At 46.8% G+C, this 12,620-nt stretch overlaps 1 protein-coding gene across 1 annotated transcript; it reads right to left on the bottom strand.

The window, feature by feature from the left end:
• Positions 1-1,339: 1,339 nt before the first annotated feature.
• LOC140208651 (uncharacterized) lies at positions 1,340-11,756 on the bottom strand. Its single transcript, XM_072277497.1, has 2 exons — positions 11,687-11,756; positions 1,340-4,553 (listed from the first exon to the last, which is right to left on the bottom strand). Exon 2 carries the CDS (start codon positions 4,228-4,230, stop codon positions 3,358-3,360), a length of 873 nt encoding a protein of 290 aa, XP_072133598.1. The 5' UTR covers positions 4,231-4,553; positions 11,687-11,756; the 3' UTR covers positions 1,340-3,357.
• Between the last annotated feature and the right edge of the window lie 864 nt (positions 11,757-12,620).

Below are 12,620 nucleotides of genomic sequence, written 5' to 3'. Positions count from 1 at the left end.
AACAACTGGGGTCCCAGCACTGAGCCTTGCGGTACCCCACTGGTCACCGCCTGCCATTCTGAAAAGGTCCCGTTTATTCCCACTCTTTGCTTCCTGTCTGCTAACCAATTCTCCACCCACATCAATACCTTACCCCCAATACCGTGTGCTTTAAGTTTGCACACTAATCTCCTGTGTGGGACCTTGTCAAAAGCCTTTTGAAAATCCAAATATACCACATCCACTGGTTCTCCCCTATCCACTCTACTAGTTACATCCTCAAAAAATTCAATGAGATTCGTCAGACATGATTTTCCTTTCACAAATCCATGCTGACTTTGTCCGATCATTTCACCGCTTTCCAAATGTGCTGTTATCCTTGATAACTGACTCCAGCAGTTTTCCCACCACCGACGTTAGGCTAACCGGTCTATAATTCCCCGGTTTCTCTCTCCCTCCTTTTATAAAACGTGGGGTTACATTAGCCACCCTCCAATCCTCAGGAACTAGTCCAGAATCTAACGAGTTTTGAAAAATTATCACTAATGCATCCACTATTTCTTGGGCTACTTCCTTAAGCACTCTAGGATGCAGACCATCTGGCCCTGGAGATTTATCTGCCTTCAATCCCTTCAATTTACCTAACACCACTTCCCTACTAACATGTATTTCGCTCAGTTCCTCCATCTCACTGGACCCTCTGTCCCCTACTATTTCTGGAAGATTATTTATGTCCTTTTTTCCCCTTCCTAATTAAGCCATTTGTCCTCCTCTGCTGAACTCTGAATTTCTCCCAGTCCTCAGGTGAGCCACTTTCTCTGGCTAATTTGTATGCTTCTTCTTTGGAATTGATACTATCCCTAATTTCTCTTGTCAGCCACGGGTGCACTACCTTCCTTGATTTATTCTTTTGCCAAACTGGGATGAACAATTGTTGTAGTTCATCCATGCAACCTTTAAATGCTTGCCATTGCATATCCACCGTCAATCCTTTAAGTGTCATTTGCTAGTCTATCTTAGCTAATTCACGTCTCATACCTTCAAAGTTACCCCTCTTTAAGTTCAGAACCTTTGTTTCTGAACTAAACACAAAGTGCTGGAGGAGCTCAGGCAGCATCTATGGATGGAAATCAGCATTTTGGGCCAAGACCCTTCATCGGGACTCTTGATACACACGTATCTGAAATATCAACAAGCAAAGACAATAGAAAGTAGTGTGAAATAGGGAAAACCTTTGACAAAATTTAGTTCAAGGCTTTAAAAAACCTACCAAACAGAGCCCAATAGTTAAATACAACAAAAGCAATAAACATTCTCATGAATACAGACATTGACTTTTTTAATGAAAATATTTTGTCCTATTTCAATCAGTAAAATTTACAAAGATAAATAAGAACTGAAATGACAACTTTAGAAAAGACTATTTACACTCAAACCCATTTAGATTAAAATAACCTTGGACAGAAGGAGGAAGAGGAATAACACACATGAAAAAAAAAATCACAACTGTCAGATAAAACTTCTAAGTATATAAACTGAACAGGATTCAGCACTCCATGTGTGTATCTGCAATCATGATAAGAAATACAGACCAGAAAACTTAAATGAGAGGCAAACTGAGAAAAATAAATCATCATTATGGAAGAAAACATTAACCAGAGTATGACCCTCCATGGGAGACATCCCAACGATCTGAGCAGACGAGATGGTGACAGGGAAGCATCGAGCACCTGACTAGAGTTGGAAACCTCTTCCCAGAAACAGAGAGGTTCCTTGCAGAAATACAGCACAAGGGGGTTCACAAAAAGAGAAACAAAATCAAAAACACATACAATACAAACAAACAAGGCAATAAATGCAGCAAATGCCGAGAAACCAGACACAATCCAACACATTCCGGGATCCTAAAGCAGTTTAACTCAATCTGATTACATATGAAGGCACAATGAAGTGGCAAATATCATTCACCAAAATCTTGCTTTAAAATACAAACTCATGAATGACCACCATAACTTCATTAAGGCACCATAAATTCCAGCCTGATCCAGTTCAGGACAGAATCTCACAATTTATATGATAATCAATACATTATTACAGATAGGATAATCTAAAATATAAACATCTGGATATAATATTACAGAATAAACAAGCAGGAACAACTCCCTCAATAGATATAACCATTCCCAACACACACATGTTCCTCGATCAATGGAGCACCTCACCACAGGCGTTGTTTGTGTCATCAGTCAACGGAATTATTTTCCCTGTCAATCAGCTTCCAAATGTTGCTACTCTGTCATTCGTTGCCCCACCCCGTTGCTGATTCCCTTCTCCTCATCATACATTCTTACCCTGACCATCGTTCAGAGCCCCAAACTCTGCCCTGTGCAGACCCGCCTCTGGTTTCTGACCCTGCTTCATTGAGCATCCAACTAATGGTTTCCCATCCTGCTTTCAGTCTTCAGAGGACAGTGGTGTTTTCTAACAACCCTTTAGAAGCAGGAAAAATGACCCATAATGTGGAAATGAGCCCTGAATAAGGAGGTTAACTCAGCCCAGAGATTTCAGGGGTGAAGAACATCTCAGACAGAACTGCAATCAGCTCGACTTCTTTAGTCTGCAGAAAATTCAAGGGAAACCTCTTCACCCGCAGAGTGGTGATTGGAACCCATCCCACAGGGAGAGCAAAAGGGGAACAACAGGGGAGGATTTAAAAGGACTGTTGTAGAACAGAATCACTGGCAGTGTCCAGCCAGCCTGAGTTGACTCTCTACTGTACAAGGTGTGTTATAAATTCACTAAGTAATGAAGACAGCGTTTAAAATAGAACTGATTTATTTGTCTCAGATCCAGAATATTAATCTCCAGTCCCATTAAAGGTGAATATGCAGCAGAATAAGCTCCTCCCATGCCCAGTGACCAGGGTGCAGAACTGGGTGTGGTGAGCAGCAGCAATAATTGCAGAGTTCAGCACCGACAGTCACTGTTGAAATTGCATTCAGCAATGGTAATGGACAAATATCCAGCAGGCAGCTTATTGAAACATTCTCCCCAGTGTGAACTTGCTAGTGTGTCACAAGGTTAGATGACTGAGTGAATCCCTTCCCACATTCACAGCAGAAGAACGGCCTCCCCCCAGTGTGAACTCAATGATGCACCCTTGGTGAAGATGGCTGAGAGAATCTCTTCCCAAAGTGTGAGCAGGTGATCAGCCTTTAACCAGTGTGAACTCACTGGTGTTTCAGTGGATGAAATGATCGTGTGAATGCCTTCCCACATTCACAGCAAGTGAATGGCCTCTCCCCAGTGTGAACTCGCTGGTGTGCCAAAAGATCAGATGACAGAGAATCCCTTCCCACAGTCTGAGCAGGTGAACAGTCACTCCCCAGTGTGAACTCGCTGGTGACTCTGTAGGTTGGATGATCGAGTGAATCCCTTTCCACAGTCTGAGCAGGTGAACGGCTTCTCCCCAGTGTGAACTCGCTTGTGTGTCTGTAGGTTGGATGACTGAGAGAATCTCTTCCCACAGTCTAGGCAGGTGAAATCCCTCACTGCAGTGTGAACTGACTGGTGACTCAGTAGGTGAGACGATGTGGTGAATCCCTTCCCACAGTCTGAGCAGGTGAACGGCCTCTTCCCAGTGTGAACTGACTGGTGTGTTTGTAGGTTAGCTAACTGTGTGAATCCCTTCCCACAGACTGAGCAGGTGAACGGCTTCTCCCCAGTGTGAATTCGCTGGTGTGTCTGTAGGTTGGATAACTGAGTGAATGTCTTCCCACAGACTGAGCAGGTGAATGGCCTCTCTCCATTGTGAACTGACTGGTGTCTCCGTAGGTGAGATGCCTGAGTGAATGCCTTCCCACAGTCTGAGCAGGTGAACAGCCCCTCCCCAGTGTGAACTCGCTGGTGACTCTGCAGGTGGGATGACCGCGTGAATCCCTTTCCACAGTCTGAGCAGGTGAATGGCTTCTCCCCAGTGTGAACTCGCTGGTGTCTCTGTAGGTTGGATGACTGAGAGAATCTCTTCCCGCAGACTGAGCAGATGAAATCCCTCACTTCAGTGTGAACTGCCTGGTGAATCAGAAGGTGAGATGATATGCTGAATCGCTTCCCGCAGTCTGAGCAGGTGAACGGCCTCTCCCCAGTGTGAACTCTGTGATGTACCTTCAGTTTGGTTGAGCAAGTGAATCCCTTCCCACAGTCTGAGCAGGTGAACGGCTGCTCCCTGGTGTGAACTCGCTGGTGAGCCATTAGGTCAGATGACTGAATGCATCCTCCCCCACAAATTCAGCAGATGACCAGCCTCTGCCCAGGATGAACTGACTGATGTGTCCACAGGTGGGATGAGCAACTGAATGCCTTCTCACCCACAGAACAAATGAATGGCCTTGTCCGGTGTGAACTTGCTGATATATCTTCAGTTGAAATGACTGAGTGAATCCCTCCCCACAGTCTGAGCGGGCGGGACGATCAAGTGATTCGCTTGCTCTACTTCTTAAATATCTGGACAAGAACAGCAAAACTGGTGTGTTGTGTTCAAGATTCCCGTAGATAAATTCCTCGTCATTTTTAACCTGTAAAAAGATTTACAAAATCCATCAATGGGTGTCGGACAACATTTCAGATGAGATCACTTGAGTTGCCAAGGTGTGATCTGGCATCACACTGTTACAGTGAGGTTCAATCCAGGTTGGAGAGAGAAATCATCTTCTAACTGGGCACAGAGCTGGTATCTGGAGTGACCAGCAAATTCTCTGATGCTCTTCCTGTCTCTATCAGAATGGGGCATTTCTGCCGTCTCCAATCTGTGACCTGGCTCAGTCTGACTCTCCCCATTGGTATTATTCCCTGTTCCCACTGAGCTGCATGGGTTCCTGGCCCCACAGTAACTGAAATACTCACACAAGTAGCCGGCAGTGCATTCCACGCACCCACCACTCTCTGTAAAAAAACTTACCCCTGTCATCCCCTCGGTATCTGATTCAAAGCACTGTAAAACTATACCCCCTCATGTTAGCCATTTCAGCCCTGGGAAAAAACCTCTGGCTATCTACATGATCAATGCCCTTTATCATCTTACACATCTAAGAAAGGCTCTAAACATAAAGAAAGAAATTATACATTGCTTTGAGGATTTGTTAGAAGTATACAAAATTATGAGGGTATAGATAGGGCAAATGCAAGCAGCTTTTTCCACCGAGGTTGGGTGAGACTACAACCAGAGGTCAGGGGTAAGTGGGGAAGTTGATAATTAAACAGGAACATTTGGAAAAGCTCTTTACTGAAATGGTTGTGAGAGTGCAGAATGAGATGCCAGCACAAGTGGTGAATATGAGCTCAGTTTCACCATTTAAAAGAAGTTTGGATGGGAGCCTGGATGGTAGGGGTCTGGAGGACGATGGTCCCAGTACAGGTAGTTGCATCAGACAGCTTGAATGATTTTTCAGCATTGACCAGATGGACCAAATAGCCTGTTTGTGTACTGAACCTCTCCATATTTCTATGACAGAGAAGCTGGCCAAACTTGTCTGGAAGGAAAAGGTAGGAGTGACAATGGAGCAGCAATGGCTGGAGTTTCTGGGAGCAATTCAGGAGCTGAGTGATCGATACATCCCAAAGATGTGGAAACATTGGAAAGGCAGGAGGACACAACCGTGGATGAAATGAGAAGCCAAAGCCAACATAAGAGCCAAAGAGAGGGCAAACAAAAGAGCAAAGACGATTGGGAAGCTTTTAGAAACCCACAGAAGACGACTAAAAAAAAGTCGGATGAGCTTGGGGTGGAATTATGATAATGTAGTCATTAATGAGTCTTGGTAGCACCCAACAGTCTGAGGCATTCAGAGGGACAAAATATTCGGGACCTCAATATCGCTTGAAAACCAAGGTTCCCAGCACCAGTTACCTTTCAACTTTTATTTTGGCAGACATGTACAAACTAGATACCTTCAAAATTTCACTTCTGAAGGCCTCCCACTTACCAAGTACTCCTTTGCCAGAAAACAGCCTGTCCCAAACCACACTTGTCAGATCCTTTCTGATACCATCAAAATTGACCTTTCTCCAATTTAGAATCTCAACCCCTGGTCCAGACCTTTCTTTTTCCATATTTACTTTGAATCTCATGGCATGATGATCACTAAATTCTGTCACCAGCCCTGGATCATTCCCTAACAGCTTATTGCACACTTCTACGTCGGAAATTCTACTTACTGATTAAGGGCACATTTGACAAACTCTAACCCATCTAGTCCTTTTACAGTATGGGAGTCCCAGTCAATATATGGAAAGTTAAAATCACTTACTGAATCAACCTTTGTTTCTTGGCATGGTCTGCGATCTCTCTACAAATTTGTTCCTCTAAATCCCTCAGACTGTTGGGTGCAACCAAGTCCTAATAATGGCTACAATTTCATAATTCCCTGTCCTGAGCTCATCTGGTTTTCCTGCGATGCTTCTTGCATTGTGATATACACAGCTCAGCACATTCATCGCACCATTCACAACACGCTGGAGGTACTCAGCAGGTCGGGCCGCATCCGTGGAAATGATCAGTTAACGTTTCCGGCCATAACCCTTCGTCAGGACTGAAGAGGGTAGGGGCAGAGGCCCAATAAAGAAGGTGGCGGGAGGGTGGGGAGGAGAAGGCTCCAGGCTCAACCATTTGATTGCTGACTGTATCTGGTGTCTGAACAACATCTGACTGGTGTCAAGAAAACAACCTCCCCTCATTGTCACAAAACATGCATCATTGCTGTCGCAGTTTATGTTCCACTGGATGCTGATGCTAAAGCAGCCATGAAAGACCTCAGTGCTGCTATTAGCAAGCTGCAGACATTGCATCCAGATGGAGCTTTGATTGTCGCTGAGGACTTTAATCATTGTAACCTGTGTACTGTGCTTCCAAGATTTTACCAAAATGTATTATGCACCACCAGGGGTAATAAAACCTTAGATCATGTCTACACAAATGTGGCTGATGCTTGCAAACTCACTACCCTCCCCCACCTGGGAAAGTCCGACCGTCTTTCATTGTTTCTGCTTCCCAAGTATAGCCCGGTCATTAAACGTGTGAAACCCACAATGAAGACTATTAAGATCTGGCTGGAGGGGGCTGACTCTGCTCTTCAGCACCAATTCCAGCACACAGACTGGAGCATGTTTGCTGCCCATACCACCACAGACTCTCAGATTAACATTGATTTATAAACCAACTCTGTCCTTGAGCACATCAACAAGTGTGTAGATAGAGAGACATCACTAAAACAAATAAAAGTTTTCCCCAGTCAGAAACCATGGATGAACAGAGAGGTTCACCTCCTGCTCAAAGCCTGAGATTCAGCCTTCAGGTCTGGAGACCAGGAGGCTTACAGCTCAGCCAGGGCCAACCTGAGGAGGGGAATCTCTCAGGCTAAACACATTTACAAACAGAGAATCGAGGAGCATTTCAACTCCTCTGACCCCCGGCCCATGTGGCATAGCATACAGGTCATTACAGACTTCAAACCTCCTAGTACTGTGCCCCCTTCCAGCTCTGCTACCCTCCCTGATGAGCTCAATTACTTCTACGCTCGCTTTGATCGAGGGAACAAGGAGGTCACCCTCAAAGCGGATCTCCCACCTGGTGAACTGTCTCTCTCACTTTCCACCTCCGATGTTTGTGCCACCCTGAGCAGGGTGAATGTACGGAAGGCAGCTGGTCCGGATGCAATACCTGACCATGTGCTCAGAGTCTGTGCAGGGCCGTTGGCCGGGGTCTTCACGGACATTTTTAATCTGTCACTGGCCCAGGGTGTTGTCCCCATAAGCTTCAAGATCACCACCATCGTGCCAGTGCCAAAGCATTCCACTGCCACGAGCCTGAATGATTTCCGCCCAGTTGCACTCACCCCCATCATTGCAAAGTGCTTTGAGAGACTGGTTCTATCACATCTGAAATCCTGTCTGCCCACTACCCTGGACCCCCATCGCACCAGCAGGTCAACAGAGGACGCCATCTCCACGGCACTTCACTCTGCCCTGACCCACCTGGACAGCCCCAACTCTTACGTCAGAATGCTGTTCATTGACTTTAGTTCGGCATTCAATTCTGTAAGCCCCTTCAAGCTGATCACCAAACTTCGCCAGCTTGCTATCAGCTCATCCCTCTGCAATTGGACCTTGGACTTTCTGATGAACAGACCCCAATCAGTTAAGTTAGACAACCTCTCCTCCTCCACTCTCACCCCGAACACCGGCGTGCCTCAAGGCTGTGGGCTGAACCCTCTTCTGTACTCCCTTTTCACCTGTGACTGCATTCCTGTACATGGTTCTAACTCCATAATCAAGTTCGCAGATGACACCATGGTGGTTGGCTTGATCAGAGGGGATGACGAAATGGCCTACAGGGATGAGGTCCAGCACCTGGCTGTGTAGTGTGCTGATAACAATCTGCCTCTTAACACCCAGAAGACCAAGGAGATCATTGTGGACTTCAGGCATGCTAGGAGCCACACTCACGTCCCCATCTACATCAACGGATCTGTAATGGAGCGTGTATCAAGCTTCAAACTCCTTGGTGTCCACATTTTCGATGATCTCACCTGGTCCCTGAACTCCTCCATCCTGATCAAAAAGGTGCAACAGCGCCTTTACTTCCTGCGGAGCATCAATAAAGCTCTCCTCTGTCCCAGGATATGACGGACTTTTACCGCTGTACCATTGAGAGCATACTCACCAACTGCATCTCAGTGTGGTATGGCAATTGTCCTGTATCGGACTGCAAAGCACTCCAGCATGTGGTGATAACTGCCCAGCGGATTATCGGCACCTAATTGTCCACCATTGAGAACATCTACCATAAATGCTGCCTGGGCAGGGCGAAAAGCATTATCAAGGATGCATCTCACCCTAACCATGGACTTTTTACTCTCCTCCCATCTGGTAGGTGCTACAGGAGCCTCCGCTCCCACACCAGCAGGCACAGGAAGAGCTTCTTCCCTGAGGCTGTGACCCTGCTGAACCTCTCATCACAGCGCTAAGCAGTATTGCACCCGTCTCAGTACTACTCGGGACAGTATTACTGTCTCAGTACTTTTATATTTGTGTGCTGTAGTACTTACTTTTTATTCTCAGTTATTTTGTAAATAACACTATTCTTTGCATTTCTGGTCAGATGCTAACTGCATTTCATTGGCTTTGTATCTGTACTTGGCACAATGACAATAAAGTTGAATCCAATCTGATCTAAAAAAAACAAAGGAGCTGATTGTGGACGACAGGAGGAATGGAGACAGGCTAACCCCTATTGACATCAATGGATCTGGGGTTGAGAGGGTGAACAGCTTTAAGTCCTTGGCATAAACATCACCGAGGATCTCACATGGTCTGTACATACCGGCTGTGTTGTGAAAAAAGCACACCAGCACCTCTTTCACCTCAGACGGCTGAAGAAGTTCGGGATGGGCCCCAAATCCTAAGAACTTTCTACAGGGACACAATTGAGAGCATCCTGACTGGCTGCATCACTGCCTGGTATGGGAACTGTACTTCCCTTAATCACAGGAACCTGCAGAGAGTGGTGCAGACAGCCCAGCACATCTGTAGATGTGAACTTCCCACTATTCAGGACATTTACAGAGACAAGTGTGTAGACAATAGACAATAGGTACAGGAGTAGGCCATTCAGCCCTTCGAGCCAGCACCACCATTCACTGTGATTATGGCTGATCATCCACAATCAGTACCCTTTTCCTGCCTTCTCCCCATATCCCTTCACTCCGTTATCTTTAAGAGCTCTATCTAACTCATTTTTGAAAGAATCCAGAGAATTGGCCTCCGCTGCCTTCTGAGGCAGAGCATTCCACAGAACCACAACCCTCTGTGTGAAAAAGGGCCCAAAGCATATTGGCGACCCAACTCACCACAACCTGTTCCTGCTGCTACCATCCAGGAAATGGTACCACAGCAAAAGGACCAACAGGCTCCGGGACATCATCTTCTACCAGGCCATCAGACTGATTAATTCATGCTGATACAAGTGCATTTCCATGTTATATTGACTGCTGTATGTACAAACTATTTATTATAAATGACCATAAATTATATATTGCACATTCAGACGGAGATGTAATGTAAAGATTTCTACTCCTCATGTATAGGAAGGATATATGTAATAAAGTCAATTCAATTGAATTCACCCTCCCCACTATCTGTTCTGTCATTCTATCTCCCAAATCCCCTACAACTTATTTTAACCACATCACCCCTCCACCCACACTAGCACTAGCGAGCCTCACCACTGGGATATTAGTCCCCTCTTGTTCTGTTCCTCTAACTAACGAATCCCCTCTCACCCCTTTGATTTTCCTCTGTCAGTAATCCCCTCAACAGTTTCTAAAGTGGTTCCACCTGTTGTTGTGTGGGATGGACACAAGAGTACTCTGCGATGGCTATTTAACCTCATTCCCCTTCCTGACTCTCACCCAGTTTCTTATGTCTTGAACCTTGGGTGTAACTCACCTCTCTTCATGTCATATCAATCACCGCCTCCATCTCCTGGATGATCCAGAATTCATCCATTTCAACTCCTTAAAGTGCAGGGTTACAAGCTGCAGCTGGATGCACATCTTGTAGGTGAGGGCATCGGGGACACTGGAGGTCTCCCCTGTAATTTGTAATGACCAGTGTGCGGAAAAATCTTGTGCTGTGCAATTTTTTGCCCAGTGACAACGTGTGGGCACTAAAATTTTGAGCTATTCATTTTAACAGCTAGCAAATCACTGTTAATAAAAACTTTGATGTCCTCTGGGTTTGATCAAGTTCATCTGCACTCTCACATAACCTATGTAGCAGGCCTGTAGTGGGTGATGAAGGATTTTCTCACCACAGCTTTTGCACACTGTCCATATCTGGTTTGCTTGCTAAATGATGCTTAAAAAAGTCAGATTTCAAATATCACTCCACTTCTTCCCACTTGTAAATTCTCCAGCAACTTTTGCATCACCACAATACACACAGGTAACACCAGTTTCTGTATTGTAGACAAATATTTCCCCTGAACCCTCCCCCAGGTGACTGACGGTGGTGAACTCAGTGATGGCAATGCCAATGAATATGAAGGGAAGGGCAGTAGTCTGTCTCATTGGAGTCTGGCACATTTGTGATGTGAAAGCTACTTGTTGTCCAGGACAAAGGTGTTGGATATCATTATGTACCCAGAGAGAGTGGGACAAAACATGTTCTCACGGGTAGAAACTCCAGAACAAGAGGGGGTGGAACAAGCAACAGACACAAAATGCTGGAGGAACTCAGCAGGCCAGGCAGCATCTATGGAAAAGAGTACTAATGCTGAGTTCCTCCAGCAATTTGTGTGTGTTGCTCGGATTTCCAGCATCTGCAGATTTTCTCTTGTTTGTGACTGGAGGCAGAACAAAGGTGATTTTCACAACAGCTGATGTAAAAGATTTTGTTCCCTTTCTCCGAGTTCCCGATCCTTGCATTTAGACAGCTGGAGCTCAGCTCTGTCTGAGAGACCCATCGGTTCCCATTCCCTCATCAGCCGGAAGCTCCCCGGGGCCCGTGTACGGATGGTGGGGCTGAGAGAGAGGGAAGAGAGCAGGACTGTCCCGGGATTGCGGGTCACGGAGTCCGGAGTCACAGCAACTACCCGAAGTCGGTGTTGAAAACACCGCCCGGTGAGACCCCCAACCCGGAGATCCCTTCTCACCTCAACCGATCATCCGGGGCCTTTTGTGCCCCGCGCGCTGGTGAGCTCGAGCTTGGTCGGTTTAACGGCTGGGCTACTAATCACGTGACCAGACCCTCCCCCCACCACTGTCAACTGTGGGTTCACGCGCTGCGCTATTCCCATTGCTGGGAAGCGATGTCAATCACAGCTTCCAACCAATAGCGAAGGCGGAGCAGCCGAGAGGGCGTTACCCCCGCTGACACCGTCTCCCGAACTTTCCGTCAGGGCGGGACAACCGTCAAAGTAAATGTCCGCTTTCTGATTTATTTCCATTTCCCTCCGAGGGAAGTTGGGGCGTTTGTGAAGCGTCTCCTGCGGCCGGAGTCTGATGTGTCGCTGAGAGGTAGGAGGAGACCGCTCGGCCCGTCGGTTTGATGCCGGTTCCCCGGGGAGGGAGAGGATGAAGACGGTGAGAGAGGGGGCGGACAGGATGTTTGTCCCGGTGGGGACAGGAGGGGCTCATCTGTGGAAATGTCTGAGCCCACGGTGGTGGCGATTCACCACATTGGGGGGCAAACACCGGCAGACTGTTGCCCTGCAAGCGGGGCCAATGGTCCGGGCAAAGTGACAATTATTTGTGTTTTGTTGAGACTGTACCGGGAATATGGTGTAAAATCCCGCTCCCCACACTAACACGGGTCACACAGACCAAAGAACAAACTGCCGGAGGAACTCAGTGGGTCGGGCAGCATCTGTGGAGGGAAATGGACCGTCAACATTTCGGGCCGAGACCCTCCCTCTGGACTGAGAGTGGACGGGAAATAGTCCGAGAAAAGAGGTGAGGGGTGGGGATGGGGCAAGAGCTGGGGAGTGAGAGGTGGATCCAGGTGAGGGGGAGGTGGGAAGGTGGAAATAGTGACGGGGGTGGGAGGTGAGTGGTTGGGGCAACACGGGGCTGCAGAAGATGGAAATT

The sequence above is a fragment of the Mobula birostris genome, chromosome 13 (assembly GCF_030028105.1).
Source record: "Mobula birostris isolate sMobBir1 chromosome 13, sMobBir1.hap1, whole genome shotgun sequence".
NCBI classification, from domain to species: Eukaryota; Metazoa; Chordata; class Chondrichthyes; order Myliobatiformes; family Myliobatidae; genus Mobula; species Mobula birostris.
The sequence above is the reverse complement of the archived record's forward strand: the minus strand, read 5'-3'. Positions and strand labels throughout refer to the sequence as shown.